Raw genomic sequence first — 17,916 nt, 5'->3', positions numbered from 1 at the left:
ATTGGGAGCAGGGTTTGGAAAAGGTTCATTGAGGAACAAAAAATGAAACATTGCAAAGCGCCATTGGGTGTAATCGCACACAAAGTAAGTACTATAACTACACATTTATATTCAATTAAAACCATATGATGATTTCAATTCACCCTAATTGATTTTTTTGTCGTAAAAGTGGGTTCTAAGGCAGGAGCAGGGTAACAACTACTGCGGATACTATGTTTGCGAGTTCATCATGTCGTACTCAAAGAGAACTCCTGAAGAGCAACTCAAAGTACGTATATAAATACTTTTTCCTTTATATTATTTCGATCATATATTTACAATTTCTTTATTGCTCTCATTTGTATAAGTAATTACATGAGCAATACACATACATATATATATATATATATATATATATATATATTAATACTTTTTCCTTTAACTTTTATTGAAGACTGAATGGTTGAGGGAAAGAGTCATATGACTTGACCAACTTAAACCAATTTGAGAGACTATAGCAGGATTTTCTAAATGACCAGGTCATCAACCCCAACGGCGAGTTCTATAATGACCCAAACGAAACGTGGATGTCAAATATGGAGGAGTGAATTGCTAAGGACATAAACAATTTATATATCAATCAAACCTTTGTAATATATATATATATATATATATATATATATATATATATATATATATATATATATATATATATATATATACATACATATATATATACATATATATATACATATATATATATATATATATATATATGCACATATTATATGTACAACCCCTTTACTCAATGTCCTGCCCCGTGACGGTTCCTGGCCAGGCCTGGAGGCCCCCTTTACTCCCGGTTGGTGTTTCGAGCCGAGACTAAAGGTCCCGCTTTAGTTCTGGGCGTCAAGCCAGGACTAAAGGAGGGTACCTTTAGTCCCGGATTAGTGCTCCGGTTGGAAAACCGGGACTAAAGGGGTTTCCCAACCGGGAGCAAAAAGCCTTGCTGCACCCGTGATTAATCGAGCATTGCTTTGCTTCCGTCATCCATGCTCATCCGATGCATGGGTGCAATGCAACTCCTAACCTTCCTCTTATTACTTGCCTCACTACGCAGCTCGGCGGCGTCACCGCCATCGGGCTACCGCTCCATGCTCACCCACGTTGACTCCCATGGCGGCTTCACCAAGGCAGAGCTCATGCGCCGAGTCGCGCACAGAAGCCGGCACCGAGCATCCACGATGCTTCCGCGTTATTCCAAATTATCTACCAGCTCGGATGCCGGTCCCGCCCGGCTCGTCCGGCCAAGCCGAGTACCTCATGGAGCTCGCCATGGGAACGCCGTCGGTGCTGTTCGTCGCCCTGGCCGACACCGGCAGCGACCTCACCTAGACTCAGTGCAAGCCGTGCAAGCTCTGCTTCCTGCAGGACACGCCTGTCTACGACACCGCCACCTCGTCTAGCTTCTCTCCCGTGCCGTACTCCAGCGCCACGTGCCTGCCCATCTGGAGCCGCAACTGCACCGCTAGCTCACCCTGCAGGTACCGATACGCCTACGGCGACGGCGCATACTCCGCCGGCGTCCTGGGCACGGAGACGCTCACCTTCGGCTCTATCCCTGGTGCGCCCGGAGTCTCCGTCTGCGGCATCGCGTTTGGCTGCGGCGTCAACAACGGCGGCCTCTGGTACAACTCCACCGGCACCGTCGGCCTGTACCGCGGGAGCCTGTCCCTCGTGGCGCAGCATGGCGTCAGCAAGTTCTCCTACTGCCTCACCGACTCCTTCAACACCAGTCTTGGTAGCCCAGTGTTGTTCGGCTCCTTAGCCGAGCTGACACCCATTGGCAGCGCCGCCGTGCAGTCGACGCCGCTCCTGCAGAACCCGTATAGTCCGTCGAGGTACTACGTGTCTACGTCTCCCTCGACGGCACATCGCTCCGCGACGCACGTCTTGGGATCCCCAACGGCACCTTCGACCTGCGCGCCGACGGCTCCGGGGGCATGATCGCGATCCTCGTCACTACCGGAAACAGAGGCTTTGCCGAGTGTCAAAAATCGGACACTCGGCAAAGACCTTCTTTGCCGGCAAAGATCTTCTTTGCCGAGTGCCTTATTCGTGGCACTCGGCAAAGACCCCCTTTGCCGAGTGCCATGCCCACTACCAGAAACAGGGCCGTTGCCAAGAGCCAACGTCTTTGCCGAGAGCCAAATGTCGGACTCTCGGCAAAGAAAGGTTTGCCGAGAGTCGGCCCTCGGCAACGGTAGGCCGTCGGCAAAACCATATTTGCCGAGGGCCAGACCATCGGCAAATAATTCCTCTCGGCAACCGGGCCCTTTGCCGAGGGTCCGACCGTCGGCAAAGAAAGGCCGTCGGCAACCTATGACGGCAGGCAAACGGCCTTCACCTGTCGTCTGTTTTGCCGAGGGTCAGAATTTGGCCCTCGGCAAAGAATTACTTTGCCGAGTGTCGTTTCTGTGCCTTCGGCAAAATATATTTTTTTTTTGCTTCCAAATTTTTTCCATGGGTTTACTGTTGTACCTTAAAGTACATATTAAAATTTAGAGCTTTTTTATTTTATTAGCTATATTTAATAAGTTTATTTCATTTACTTGAATTCTTCCCGGTAATTCGAATTTGAACTGCAGGTGCATCGAATATTGTAATTGAGTGATTCAAAAAATCATATTCATGGTATTGCATGTGGTGTGAGACCGTATCCAATGACAGATGCCAAATTTGGCGCATCGTTTTCACGGAACACGGCGAGGAACTTGCGTGTAAAGTATTTTTAAATTATATAAAATGGAAACGAAGTCTGAAATTCATGAAACTTGTCGATGTGTCATTTCATCGCATGTATAGGCTGTGATAAACAATTGAGTGGGTTTCAAACCCAGACATCTCCGTTACAAGCGTTTCTGGTAGTGGGCTCTTGGCAACGGCCCTGTTTCCGGTAGTGGGCATGGCACTCGGCAAAGGGGGTCTTTGCCGAGTGCCATGAATAAGGCACTCGGCAAAGAGGGTTTTGATTTTTTTTAAATTTCTCTTTGCCGAGTGCCTTAATAGGGCACTCGGCAAAGACATTTTAAAAAAGAAATTTAAATCTTTGCCGAGTACCGTGCCAGGGGCACTCGACAAATCATTTTTACAAAAAAAATTGCCGAGTGCCATATCTGGGACACTCGGCAAATTTTTTTAAAAAAAAATCAAATATTTGTCGAGTGCCGGGCCAGGGGCAATCGGCAATTTTTTTTAAAAAGACATTTTTTTTTTAAAAAAAATAAATCTTTGCCGAGTGCCGTGCTAGGGGCACTCGGCAAAGTATTTTTTTTTAAAAAAAATTTTGCCGAGTGCCAGATCTGGGACACTTGGCAAAGAAATTTTTTAAAAAAATTTAATCTTTGCTGAGTGCTAGATCTAGGACACTCGGCAAAGAAATTTTTTTTAAAAAAATTATATCTTTGCCGAGTGCCTCCCTGATCCAGCACTCGGCAAAGGGCGGTTAAGGACTTAAGCGATTCGGCCGGTCGGCCAGTCACACTGCCACCATGCCCACGCCCACGCCGAAACCGCCTTCGCGCCGCGTGCCGCGCCCACGCCGCCACCGCCCCCGCCCCCGCCGCCCCGCGCCTGCACCCACGTGCCCACGCCCTGCCCCCGGCCCTGTTCCCCACTCCGACGACCCCGACTCCGACCCCGACGCCGCCTGCCCCTACCCCCAGCGCTCGTCAGGTATGGCTTCTCTCTTTTTGTTGTTGTGGTAGTGATAGTTGTAGTAGTATTAGTTGTACTAGTAGTGCTAGTGGTAGTAGTAGTATTAGAAGTAGTGGTAGTAGTAGTACAACTAGTGGTAATAGTAGTAGTAGAATTAGTGGTAGTAGTAGTAGTGGTAGTAGCATTAGCAATAGTGGAAGTAGTAGTAGAAGTAGTGGTACTACTTGAATATATTCTTCTGCATGGATTGATATCCAAATTACATGGCTTCTCTTAAGACATGTGCTTGTCGGCCATCGTGATGTTGTTTTTTGCAGGTTTTGGAAACCTCACCATGTAGGGGAGGTTCGGTCGAATTTTTTTAAATGACAGTATTTTGTTCCATTTTTTGTAGAGAAGAGCTCGTCGGAGCTGAGTTGGAGTTCCCGTCGCCGTGCCGGTTTGCCTTCACCGCGCCGCCTCGCCACTGCACCGACCCGCCACTGCCCCGCTAGCCTGACTCCTCCGCCACCCTAGGTATAACCCCTCTTTCTGTATCATGGCCGTAGATCGCATAACCTAGTTAGGCGTCTCCTGTTCAAAAGAGATACGGTTGGAGGTATGCATATCTTTGCATATCTATGATCGTATCTGTTTTGGGTTATCCACATTTTTTGGACAGCCCGCGGATGCGTAGATGGGTTAGTTTCCAAGGTCTGCTCTGGTCCGAGACAGAGTTTCGGCATCACCTCCCTATAGTTCTCCGGATACGCACTCTTCTTTGGCAGGACGTGTATCTAGAGAACAGTGGGGAGGTGCTGCCGAAATTCTATCTCGGATAGGAGTAGAGCATGGAAACTAACCTCATCTACGCATCCGTGGGTGGGATTAGGACCTATCCTCACCTATTAGATAGTAGGAACACCATGTAGATGCAATTGATGGTTACATTACTCGCTGATACATATGTTAGAGGATGGATGACCGTCAGTGGATGTACATGGGCTGGAGAAGTCAGAGTGATTACACCACAGAATGGATGAACAAGACTGATGCTTTCTTGAACAGTGCATTTGGCAAGGCTGCTAAAGGACATTGCCTAGTTTTGTGTCCCTACAGCAAATGTGGAAACAGGAGGAGGGTAAATAAGGTGGAAATGAGTAAACATCTTGTGAAGAATGGATTTATGTCAGACTACACCCGGTGGGTCCACCATGGTGAAGCCCATCGTATGAGAGAGGAGGTGGTGAGACCACGGGTGGAGGCTTTTGATGCTGATGCGGGGGTACCAGACATGTTAGATGACTTTCACCAAGGACAGTTCGATGAGAGACATGAGAAGGAGGAGATGGAGGCAGTCACACAGGCGTTCTACGACATGATGGACTCGGCACAGAAACCCCTTCACGATCGGTCAACGGTGTCTCAACTGGATGCCATTGGACGCTTAATGGGGTTGAAGTCCGAGTTAAACTTGAGTCGACCTAGCTTTGATAAGATGTTGGTCGTGATTGGCACCCTGCTTCCGGAGGGCCACATTCTGCCAAAGAGCATGTACGAGTCACAGAAACTCCTTCAAGCACTTAAGATGTTGTATGAGCAGATACATGCTTGTCCAAAGGGGTGCATCCTATTTAGGAAAGAACACGAGCATGCAAAGTTCTGTCCAAAGTGTAAATCCTCCAGGTACCTGGAGGTAGACTCTGATCATGGCCAGAAGTGGCAACTTACGATCCCCGTGAAAATCCTATGGTGCCTTCCGTTCCTACCGAGGATCCAACGGCTATACATGACCAAGGAATCCGCGAAACAGATGACATGGCACAAAAATGGCAAACGGTACAATCCTGACAAGATGGTATATCCATCCGATGGTGAAGCTTGGATCCGCTTTAATGACAAACATCGTGACAAAGCAGATGAGGCTCGTAATGTATGTGTCGCGCTGGCAACAGATGGGTGGGGCAAGGCAAGAAGCATGAGCGGTTCTGGCTTGGCGACGGCGTCATCGACACGGCCTCTACTCCCTCTCTCTCCTAGATCCGAGCATAGAGCACGAGCGAGAGCCCGGCCATTCGCACATGGCTGACCGCTGCACAGCACCGGGTCGACGCACTCGAGGTTATTCCTATTTTACTCGTCATACATTGATCTTTACACACCTTAATTAGCGTTGCATTACTAAAACATTGGAGTGAAATAGTGCAGGCCCGACTGGAACAAGAAAAGAGGCAACGTCAGGAGCTGGAGGCCGGGCAGCAGAGGATGGCGGCCCAGCTGGAGGCTGAGCGGGCCGAGCGGCAGGCCTAGGCACAGAGGCTGACGGACATTACAGAGTTCCTACGAGGACTTGGGCAACGTGTGGGCTTCTCTCTGCCACCTGGGCTGTTGGTTCCACCTCCGCCTCCGCGTCCTGTAGCTACAACTACTCATGTGAGTATGAAAGTTTTTTACTTTCGCTTGTGCTTTGCTTGTATGGCCTGTACCTTCCTAGATTAGCTATCCAAATAATCTTGTCTCACATGCAATCTTTTCTCCTTTGTGCAGTCTCCATTTGATGGTGGTTCGAATAATCCACCTCATGCACCTCCGAATGATGGAGCTGGGCCTTCACCACAGTCGCCTTGGCCGACATAAGTGCACGTTGTATTTTTTTCATTTGTTGTTCACTTTGTGATATACTTGTGATGCACTTGTGGACTTTGATGGACTTGTGTATTTATTTGGATGGACTTGAGCACTTATTATTATATATGTGATATATATTGTGATGGATGTGATATGTGCGGATGGATGTGTGGATGAATGAGATATATATGTGATGGATGTGATATATATGTGATGAATGAGATATATATGTGATGAATGAGATATATATGTGATATATGTTTGTATGAATTTATTTGTCATGATGGAATGTAAAAAAAATTAAAAATTGCAGTTTTGGGTCACTTTGCCGAGTGTTGCACTCGGCAAAGGACCCCTTTGCCGAGTGCAATGGTTACAGCACACGGCAAAGCTGGAAAAATTGGTGTCCACAAAACCATTTTCCCAGCTTTGCCGAGTGCTGTGACCATGGCACTCGGCAAAGAAATTTAAAAAAAATTCAAACTTTGCCGAGTGCCGGACAAAGGGCACTCGGCAAAGAAATTTTAAAAAAATTCAAACTTTGCCGAGTGCCGGACTGAGGGCACTCGGCAAACGAATTTAAAAAAAGAAATTAAACTTTGCCGAGTGCCGGGCAGTGGGCACTCGGCAAAGAAATTAAAAAAAAAATAAAACTTTGTCGAGTGCCGGACAGGGGGCACTCGGCAAAGAAATTAAAAAAAATAAAAAAACTTTGCTGAGTGCCTGAAGGTTGGCACTCGGCAAAGAAATTTTGTAAAAATAAAAATAAAAACTCTTTGCCGAGTGCCTGCTGGGTTGGCACTAGGCAAAGTGACCGTTAACGGGACCGGCGCCGTGACGGTTGCTTTTCTTTGCCGAGTGTCCCCGGAGCACTCGGCAAAGCCTTTGCCAAGTGCTCGATAAAAGACACTCGGCAAAGAGGGCTTTGCCGATCAATTTTTTGCCGTGTGTTCTTTGCCGAGTGTCGCACTCGGCAAAGACTTTGCCGAGTGCAATCTGGCCTTTGCCGAGTGCCTGAGGCAAAGAACCTAAATCCACACGTGGCCGGCGTGCTTGGCCAACCGGTGGTGAACGCCTCCAGCTTGGACAGCCCATGCTTTCCAGCTCCAGCAGGTGAGCGACAGCTCCCGGACATGCCGGACATGGTTCTGCACTTCGCCGGCGGTGCGGATATGACGCTGCCTAGGGACAACTACATGTCCTTTAACCAAGAGGAGTCGTCGTTCCGCTTGAACATTGTTGGGACGGGGTCAGCTTCTGCTTCTTCGCTGGGCAATTTCCAGCAGCAGAATATACAGATGCTGTTTGACATCACCATAGGGCAATTGTCATTCATGCCCACCGACTGTAGTAAGCTCTGAAATCTAAACAATATGGTATTATTATTATTCCGGCGTTTCCAAATCTGAGCAATCCTTTTACTTGCTACTACCACATTTGGATTTTCCCTCGTGTAAAGCTTATAATCGAATGCATGAGAAGTCAGAAACAAAGTACCCGTTGTACCGCAAGCACATTTAAACAAGCTTTAACAATAGTTCTCTCTACAATTATCTGATTTGGTACGCTCTTCCACTAAACGGAAATTTGCATATAGCACCGATTTGGAAATTGATATGACATTGTAATAACTATCAATTAGGAGATGTGTTTGTCACATCATTGATTGCATCAACTCTTAGGAACCATAGTGGACCTTGGAGCTATCTGATGGGATTAATTATCTGTGGTAGATTTCAAAAGGATGTTAGGAAGGATTATTTAACAATGTATAGAAAATCATGAATTGAGTGAAAGATAAGATTCCCTAATCATCAACATGACCACTGCTGCAGCTATACAAGGTTGATGCAGCAGCAACCCGCTACCATCATGATCTCGTGGCGTCTCTGATCCTTGGACATATCACTGCACCCACAAGATCCCTTGAGCTACCATCATTGTGTGTCCTCTGATATCGCTGAACAGGTTAGTAAAGCACTAGGGTATGGATGATTCCAGTTTCTCCGATCGATTTTAGTTCTATCAACCTACTTTCTCATGCTAGAAGTATGTTTACTATCCAAAGTATGATTCATAGTTAAGCAATGGTTTTTGTTTACTGCCTTTCTATTTCATGTAAAACTCAACAACCAATTTTTAAGAAATTTCTGCAGCAACGCACGAGGAACCACCTAGTATACTTAATTATTATTGCAACTATTTTGCCTTGAGAAGATAGACCACTAAAGGGAGAGAACATCCACCATGAGCTTTCTAGCATACATCTTCTCCAAAGATACACATCAGATTTCAAGTTCTCGATCATCAAGACTATATATGGATGCTTGCAGAGGAAAGCACACACATTTGTATTTCACATATACACGCTTGAATCTAATCATCATCTTCACTCTGTATAATTTCACTGTCTCCCAGGTATAGTAAGAAGAGCAAGATCCATAGACATTACTGGGGAGATTTCACGCTAGGACCTAAGAGCATCGGCAACATTCTTTCCTGAACGCACCATGTAAATCCTCATTTGGAGAGCTATTCTAATAAAATTGTTCTCTGTATATCTCCACCCTCCATCAACTTCTCTATATCTTGTGTACACTTTGGAGATGTAGCTCACTCCATATTTTCAAAGCAAGAAACTAGGAATAGTGGATGGCAATATTTGGATATTAGTCAAAGATATCAGGGAATTTTTCCACCGGAATCTTTATTTCTATCAATATGGAAGGATGTAAAGAGACTCTTGGAGTATGTTCTATGTAATTTGGGCTATGCAAAGGTACGCCAGTGGAGGGAGAATTCAAAACAAGGCACCTTCCTGAACAGTTCATTTTGTCTTCGTCCAGATTCTTTCATGTATCTTACAACAACAACAACAAATGGTGGTACCAAAGGTTTAGAGGCTGGAGCAGCGCCAAGAAGTTGGGGTTGGGCACTTAGAACCAATTACATTACATTAGTAATGGGTAGCCCACTCCACTGAATTGGTTTTTCTGCTCCTGATGAAGACATCTGCGTCTATATGCTCAAGATTGATAACATGATGTGTCTGATTAGATTTCTAAATATTTTGTGCTATCGCATTTTGACAAGTTTTTTCAGGGTCCAGTAGTTCCTGTTGTCATTTAGTTTGTGTTATCTTGCAATTGTCAGAATGTCTCTATCTCATTCTCTGTATATGGTGACGATCCTGATCGATGATTATATAACAGAATGATGACGATCCTGATGACCATATATGTCAATGTCTGTATGTGCTCAAGGTTGATGCATATAACAGAATGTGTTTGGTAGAGCTAAATATATATTGTGCACATCGCTTTCCATAAGCAGCTGATGACAATCTACAAGTAGTACTTACTGTTGTCATTTATTCTATGTGTTCATGCCATTGTCAGAGTCTTCCAAGTGGAAGATATCAAAGTAATTTAGCCGCTAGATCTTCAACTATGAATAGTTTTGCAAGTTTGAACATGACTATTCAAGCTCATCCAGCAGCTCTTAATTAGAAATTTAGTCAGATCCAAGGGTCACTACCGGGAACAGGAGCTTTGCCGTGTGCCCTGGGCACACGGCAAAGCCACGAATACACTCGGCAAAGGGTTTGCCGAGTGTAACACTCGGTAAAGGCACTCGGCAAAAAATTCATCGGCAAACTAACTTTGCTGAGTGTTTTTCGTCGGGCACTCGACAAAGACGTTGCTGAGTGCCCAAAAAACACTTGGCAAACATTTTTCGCAAGAAATAAAAAAAATTGCCACCGGCCGCCGCCCACCACGCCGCCACGCTCGCTGCCGCCACACGCCGGACGCCGCCCGCCACCACGCCACCCGCCCGCCACGCCGCACGCCACCCGCCGCCACGCCACCCGCCGGATCCGGGAGAGGGGAGGGGCGGCCGCCGGGACGCCGTAGGATCCGGGAGGGGAGGAGCCGCCGCCGGATCTGGGGAAGGAGTGGAGGGGCGGCGCCGGGGAGAAGGGGAGGGGGAGGCGGCTAGGGGAAGGAGGGGTTGCCGGGCTGCCACCGGATCTGGCTGGGAGGGGAGGGGCCGCCATCGGATCTGGGGAAGGAGTGGAGGGGGCGGCGCCGGGGAGAAGGGGAGGGAGTGGCGGCCGGGGGAAGGAGGGGTGGCCGGGCTGCCGCCAGATCCAGCCGGGAGGGGAGGGGCCGCCGGCTGGGAGAAGGGGAGGGGGCGGCGCGGTGCGTGCGGGGAGAAGGGGAGGGGGCGTGCGGGCGCGGCGCGGGGAGAAGGCGAGGGGGCGTACGGGGAGAAGGGGAGGGGCGGTGGGGGGGCGTGGGTGCGGCCGGGTTATAGTAGGAGTTTTGCTTTGCCGAGTGTCGGATGGGGGGCACTCGGCAAAGCTTGTTTTTTATTTTTTTCCCGCCTCTTTTTTACACGGTAAGTAGTTTTTTTCCTTTGCCGAGTGTCCTAGATCTGGCCACTCGGCAAAGTTTTTTTTCAATTTTTTTTCTTCTCCTTCTTTCCCAGAAAAAAGATTTTATTTCTTTTGTCGAGTGTCCTTGATCTGGGCACTTGGCAAAGTTTTTTTTTTCATTTTTTTTCTTCTCCTTCTTTCCCAGAAAAAAGATTTTATTTCTTTGCCAAGTACAAAAAAGAAAACTCTCGGCAAACCCCCTCTTTGCCGAGTGTTTTTTTTACACTCGGTAAACCTCCTCTTTGCCGAGTGTTTTTTAGAGCAGCACTCGACGAAGAACTTATTTGCCGAGTGCCCGAAAGAATACACTCAGTAAATATAAAAACACTCAGCAAACATCATGAGTGGCCGGAGCAATGCAAGTCCTAACACTACTCTTAATATTACTAGCCTCACTGTGCTGTTCGGCGGCGGCACCACCGTCCGGCTACCGCTCCACGCTCACCCATATTGACTCCCATGGCCGCATCACCAAGGCAGAACTCATGAGCCGAGCTGCACACAGAAGCCGGCACCGAGCGTCCACGATGCTACCGCGTTATTCCACAATGTCTACCAGCTCGAACGCTGGCCCCGCCAGGCTCCGCTCTGGCCAGGCCGAGTACATCATGGAGCTCGCCATCGGGACGCCGCCGGTGCCGTTCGTCGCCCTGGCCGACACCGGCAGCGATCTCACCTGGACGCAGTGCAAGCCGTGCAAGTTCTGCTTCCCGCAGGACACGGCCATCAACGACACCGCCGCCTCGTCAAGCTTCTCCGCCGTGCCGTGCTCCAGCGCCACGTGCCTGCCCATCTGGAGCCGCAACTGCACGGCTAGCTCACCCTGCAGGTACCGATACGCCTACGGCGACGGCGCATACTCCGCCGGTGTCCTGGGCAGGAGACGCTCACGTTCGGCTCTAGCCCTGGTGCGCCTGGAGTCTCCGTCGGCGGCATCGCGTTTGGTTGTGGCATCGACAATGGCGGCCTCTCGTACAACTCCACCGGCACCGTCGGCCTGGGCCGCGGGAGCCTGTCCCTGGTGGCGCAGCTTGGGGTCGGCAAGTTCTCCTACTGCCTCACCGACTTCTTCAACACCAGTCTAGGCAGCCCAGTGTTGTTCGGCTCCCTTGCCGAGCTGACACCCATTGGCAGCGCCGCCGTGAAGTCGACGCCGCTCCTGCAGAGCCCGTTCAGCCCGTCGAGGTACTACGTCTCCCTCGAGGGCATATCGTTCGGCGACGCACGCTTGCCGATCCCGAACGGCACCTTCGACCTGCGCGCCGACGGCTCCAGGGGCATGATCGTGGATTCCGTTACCATCTTCACGAAACTCGTGGAACCTGGTTTCAGGGTGGTGGTCGACCACGTGGCCGGCGTGCTCGGTCAGCCGGTGGTGAACGCCTCCAGCCTGGACAGCCCATGCTTTCCGGCTCCGGCCGGTGAACCGGAGCTCCCGGCCATGCCGAACATGGTGCTGCACTTCGCCGGAGGTGCAGATATGAGGCTGCATAGGGACAACTACATGTACTTTGACCCGGAATCGTCGTCGTTCTGCTTGAGCATTGCAGGGTCCTCGTCGGCTTCTTCTTCCGTTCTGGGCAATTTCCAGCAGCAGAATATACAGATGCTGTTTGACATCACCGTAGGGCAGTTGTCATTCGTGCCCACCGACTGTAGTAAGCTCTGAAATTATGTGACACTATCTTTTGTACATGCATAGCTTTTGTTATGCATCTAGATATACACTATAAGTCGTTTTGGCTTTTTTAAAATACATTGCTTTTGTTGTGCAATTAGATATACACCATTTCTATATGATACAAGAAATGTATCTAGAAAAGCACAAAACATCTGATAATTTGGAATGGGGGGAGTACAATTTAGAACGGAGAAAGTAAATGATAGTCAGCGCATTGCTGTGGGACGAGAGGATAGAAAATCATATCAAGAACCAAATTTGGAGATGGAGTCGTAGTAGTAGGATATATAACTTCTTGCAGTGAGGATGGGCATATATGTTTACTATGGCAATGGCTTGGCATCTAGATCTTACATGATTCCTTGACCATGCAGTGTTCAGTTTTCTCTTGGTTAGGCAAAGGTCACACACTGAAAAATGAGCTATACATGTTGTATAGAATGGCACCAAGATCTAAAAAGATCCCTACAAGTTCGTCGCCCTGGCCGACACCGGCAGCGATCTCACCTGGACGCAGTGCAAGCCGAGCAAGCTCTGCTTCCCGCAGGACACGGCCATCTACGACACAGCCGCCTCGTCAAGCTTCTCCGCCGTGCCGTGCTCCAGCGCCACGTGCCTGCCCATCTGGAGCCGCAACTACACGGCTAGCTCACCCTGCAGGTACCGATACGCCTATGGCGACGGCGCAAACTCCGCCGGTGTCCTGGGCACGGAGACGCTCACGTTCGGCTCTAGCCCTGGTGCGCCCGGACTCTCCGTCGGCGGCATCGCGTTTGGTTGTGGCATCGACAATGGCGGCCTCTCGTACAACTCCACCGGCACCGTCGGCCCGGGACGCGGGAGCCTGTCCCTGGTGGCGCAGCTTGGGGTCGGAAAGTTCTCCCACTGCCTCACCGACTTCTTCAACACCAGTCTAGGCAGCCCAGTGTTGTTCGGCTCCCTTGCCGAGCTGACACCCATTGGCAGCGCCGCCGTGCAGTCGACGCCTCTCCTGCAGAGCCCGTTCAGCCCGTCAAGGTACTACGTCTCCCTCGAGGGCATATCGCTCGGCGACGCACGCTTGCCGATCCCGAACGGCACCTTCGACCTGCGCGCCGACGGCTCCGTGGGCATGATCGTGGATTCCGGCACCATCTTCATGATCCTCGTGGAACCTGCACTACTGGAAATAGTGACTTTGCCGTGTGCCACAGGCACTTGGCAAAGACCAAAAAAAAAAAAAACACTCGGCAAAGGCTTTGCCGAGTGTAACACTCAGCAAACAGCATACGACATCTACAGTGTCGACAAACAACTATTTGCCGAGTGTTTTTTTATCGCGCACTCGACAAATGGTTTGCCGAGTGTCAAATTTGACACTCGGCAAAAAAAGTGGTTTGCCGAGTGTTTTTCCAAAATACACTCGGCAAAGGATTATTGTTTGCCGAGTGTTTTTGAGAATTACACTCGAGAAACCTATTTTCCAAAGAAAAAGTAATAATTTTTTTCTCAGCATACCATTATTGTTTACCGAGTGTTTTTTGGGAATTACACTCGGCAAACCTATTTTTCAAAGAATTTTTTTTTCTTAGCATACCATTATTGTTTGCCGAGTGTTTTTGGGAATTACACTCGGCAAACCTATTTTCCAAAGAAAAAAAATAAATTTTTTCTCAGCATATTTCAGTTTAATAGCTGCCATACAAAACACTCTTAAGTACACCATATCTGCATGCACATCATGCTCCTGGCAACATAATTCTCTTAATAACCACTTGGACATAGAAATGAAGACGACAAATTTAAGAGACTAATGACAGGTATAAGTTCAGAAGAACCAACATCCAGAAAAAATTCAAAAACTATGCTACCAAAATAGTGAAGGTAAAACCATCAGCACCTGGGCGATTGCCAGAACCACCATAATTCAGATGTCTGACCATGTGTTAGAGTCAAAAGATGCAAAGCTGAAAGACAGGGTGTTGAAATGAGTAGCGGTGCGGTCAGTGGTGAGTAATTGACATCTCAACTCGGTTGTTTCCTAAAATGATTTCATCCATGGAGCATAGTTTGGAACGTGAATAATATATGTACTAGATGATAGGGGTTTGAAGCAGCTGCTAATTTTTGACAGTGCATAATGCATATCTTCATTGAGAACGCAACGATATGTAATAATAAAATAAAAACAAAGAATAAGCAAGTCACCATCACCTCCTAGCAAGCTCAAACAGCAAGTCGGTAGATATGCGGAACTCATTCACTAAATGTTATGTCCTGACAAAGCTGAACAGAGACGCCTGATGTCAACAGAGTTCCTCGAAACCCTTCCTCAACCTGTAGCATATCAGCCTTCTGTTCTGAAATTTCATCTGAAACATATAAGCAGCAAACGCTTAAAACCATTAGCATCCTCTCTTTTTTTAAAAAAAAAGGTTTGCCACATCATTTTTTGTTATTATTTACCTGCTATGTCACGATTCTCATAGATTTCAGAGTCTCTGACCCAAAGAATATCCCCAGGAAAAACACCCTTATCAGCAAGAGTAGCAAGGTCATCTTCAATCTCAACAGAGCCTTTGTGAAGTTTCTGGTTCTCCTTAACAATCTAAATGTAACAAGAGCACAGGTAGGCTATTTGTATAATTTGGAGCAGTTGAAAAAAACATGCATGAATAAAAATAGAAAACAAGAAAGCACATCCCATAGCTCGATGAAAAGGCAAAAATGTATGCAAGTCCCTTTTGAGATATGGAGAAGGAAACAAATATAGTACAGATCATGGTTTCAGAGGCAACTAGTACTACTAGAGAATAGACTTTAGAACGATGTCCCAATTTGACATTAGTCTCGGCATTTTTTGCCCTCGGGACTAAAGGTTCCTGCCCAACAGTCGTCCACGGGGCAGGGATCTTTAGTCCCGGCTGGTATTACTTAGTCCCGGTTGGTAATACCAGCCGGGACTAAAGCTTTTAGTCCCGGTTTGGGTGATGCCCCGGGAATAAAGATTAATTTTTAGTCCCGGTTTGGCTCCCTAACCGGGACTAATTATCCCGGCCTATAGAACAACTTATTTTTTCCTCCCCGAGCCCGAGCCATTCCATTCAAACTCACTGCCTCTGTTCTTCAGCTTGCTTTCTTGCTCTCTCCCCCTCCATTGGTGTTGCTCTTCGATATTGAAGGTAACAAACTTAATCCTCTTATGTTTTATCAGTAGCTTATCTTATTTTGCGATGTAGATGCATGTGTAACTTTATATGTTGGACTTTATTATGATTTTATGTCATTTTTAGCTCAAAATCACATGATGATTTGCATATATGTTTGGATAAACAAAAGTTAAATTAGTTCATCAAAATCACTTGATAGTTTAGTATTGCTAGTATATGTAGTACATTTCATGGTTTAGTTAGATAAATAAATATTTTTATTTTTTTAATATATTACTTTAGAAATGAGAAATTTACAATAGTTTGCAAAAATAAGTATAGAAAGTAACTTGATATGGTGGATTTGATTATGATTTCTATGTCATTTTTAGCTCAAAATCACATGATGATTTATAATAGTAAAATCACTTGATAGTTTGGTATTTTACTATTATACATAGTACATATTTCATGGTTTAGTTAGATAAATAAATAATTTTAGTTTTGTTTAAATATATTATTTTAGAAAATGTGAAATTTACACTAGTTTGCAAAAATAAGTATAGAAAGTAGATGACAACTGGTACCGGATCCTCGGCCTCTCGTTCGGTTGCGAAACGACTGAGGCCAGAACTCCCTCTCATTATCTGCGGCAAGTGTAAGCAGAAGATTGTGATGAGTACCGAGTCAAGAGACAGGGACCCAACAAGGGTCGTGTTTTCTACAAGTGCCCGGATCGCGATGTGAGTTTCTTACGCATTTGATTATTATGGCTAATTGACCTGCTTTTCTTGAATATTTTTTACTAAATATTTTTTGGCTTTAATTTCAGTGGGAGGGCAATGGATGAGATGGTTGGTATTGGGAGGAAGATTATGTTATATACATGTAGAATTCGGGTGCGCTTGAGGTAGCGGTTGCTGATGATGAGGCAGTGAGCCAGCAGGAGAAGCTTATTGATATTCAACAGACGAATGATTTGTCTGTTTTAGTTGCGTACAGTCATGAAATAATTATGTTACTGAAGTGCATTGTAGTTTTAGTTTGTTTAGTGATAGTTGGGATTGCTTACGTTGTAGCCAGGCTTAGTTAATTAATCAACCGTGTGTGTGTCATCTATGTTGTGTAATAAAATACTTAATTATGTTCAAGGTTTTCATAATTTGTCGTGTAATACAGATTATGTCACGCCATTGGATGTACAATGCCGATCGCCGCTCCCAAGACTTTATTGAGGGCGTGCACTGTTTCTTAGGTGTGGCCGAGGCAAATAAGCGGGATGGTTTCATGTGCTATCCATGTGCCCTATGTAAGAATTTAAAGGAATATTCAAGCTCAATGAGTCTTCATTCACATTTGCTTAAGTCAGGTTTCATGTCAAACTATATATGTTGGACTAAGCATGGAGAAAGCGGGGTCATGATGGAAGAAGGTGAAGAAGAAGATTTAGACATTGATGACATTATTGCTCAGTATGTTGCCTTTGATGATACTACAATGGGGGAAGATGAAGAATAGGTAGCGGCAGAAGATGATCTCGGTGATGCTCTTGGCGATGCCATTCGTGATGCATAATAAGAATGCGAAAGTGAAAAAGAGAAAGTTAAGTTCGAGCGCATGCTTGAGGATCATAGGAAGTTGCTATACCCGACAGCTGAAGAGGGGCAAAAAAAGCTGGGTACAACACTGGAATTGCTACAGTGGAAGACAAAGAATGGTGTATCCGACAAGGCATTTGGGAATTTATTGAACCTCATAAAGAAGATGCTTCCGAAGCCAAATGAATTGCCCACCACTACGTACGAAGCAAAAAAGGTTGTCTGCCCTTTGGGATTAAAAATCCAGAAGATACATGCATGTCCTAATGACTGCATCCTCTACCATGGCAATGAATACAAGAATTTGGATGAATGCCCGATATGTAAAGCATCGCGGTATAAGATCAGACACGATGATCTTGGTGATGTCGAGGGTGAACAACGTCCTAGAAAGAAAATCCCTGCCAAGGTTATGTGGTATGCTCCTATAATACCACGCTTAAAATGTTTGTTCAGAAATAAAGACCATGCAAAGTTGTTGCGGTGGCATAAAGAAGACTGTAAGGTAGACAATATGCTGAGACACCCAGCTAATGGGTCCCAGTGGAGAGTGATAGACAGGGAATTTCTAGAGTTTGCAAATGAGGCTAGAAACTTAAGGTTCGCCTTAAGTACAGATGGTATGAATCCTTTTGGGGAGCAGGGCACTAGTCATAGCACTTGGCCAGTTACTCTATGTATCTACAATCTTCCTCCATGGTTATGCATGAAGCGGAAGTTCATTATGATGCCGATCCTCATCCAAGGTCTGAGGCAACATGGCAACGA

General features: G+C 46.7%; 1 protein-coding gene and 2 pseudogenes across 1 annotated transcript; all 3 read left to right on the top strand.

Moving 5' to 3' along the window:
• The first annotated feature begins 1,031 nt into the window (after nucleotides 1-1,031).
• Nucleotides 1,032-7,664, top strand: LOC136480559 (aspartic proteinase nepenthesin-1-like; annotated as a pseudogene).
• Nucleotides 7,665-9,519: 1,855 nt separating this feature from the next.
• On the top strand, nucleotides 9,520-12,410 carry LOC136480558 (aspartic proteinase nepenthesin-1-like; annotated as a pseudogene).
• Nucleotides 12,411-12,728: 318 nt separating this feature from the next.
• On the top strand, nucleotides 12,729-14,192 carry LOC136480557 (aspartic proteinase nepenthesin-2-like). Its single transcript, XM_066478067.1, has 3 exons — nucleotides 12,729-12,732; nucleotides 12,884-13,593; nucleotides 14,187-14,192. Exons 1-3 carry the CDS (start codon nucleotides 12,729-12,731, stop codon nucleotides 14,190-14,192), a joined length of 720 nt encoding a protein of 239 aa, XP_066334164.1.
• The last annotated feature ends 3,724 nt before the right edge of the window (nucleotides 14,193-17,916 follow it).

Source organism: Miscanthus floridulus, chromosome 9 (assembly GCF_019320115.1).
Source record: "Miscanthus floridulus cultivar M001 chromosome 9, ASM1932011v1, whole genome shotgun sequence".
In the NCBI taxonomy this organism is placed as follows: Eukaryota; Viridiplantae; Streptophyta; class Magnoliopsida; order Poales; family Poaceae; genus Miscanthus; species Miscanthus floridulus.
This window is presented reverse-complemented; position numbering and strand designations above follow the sequence as displayed.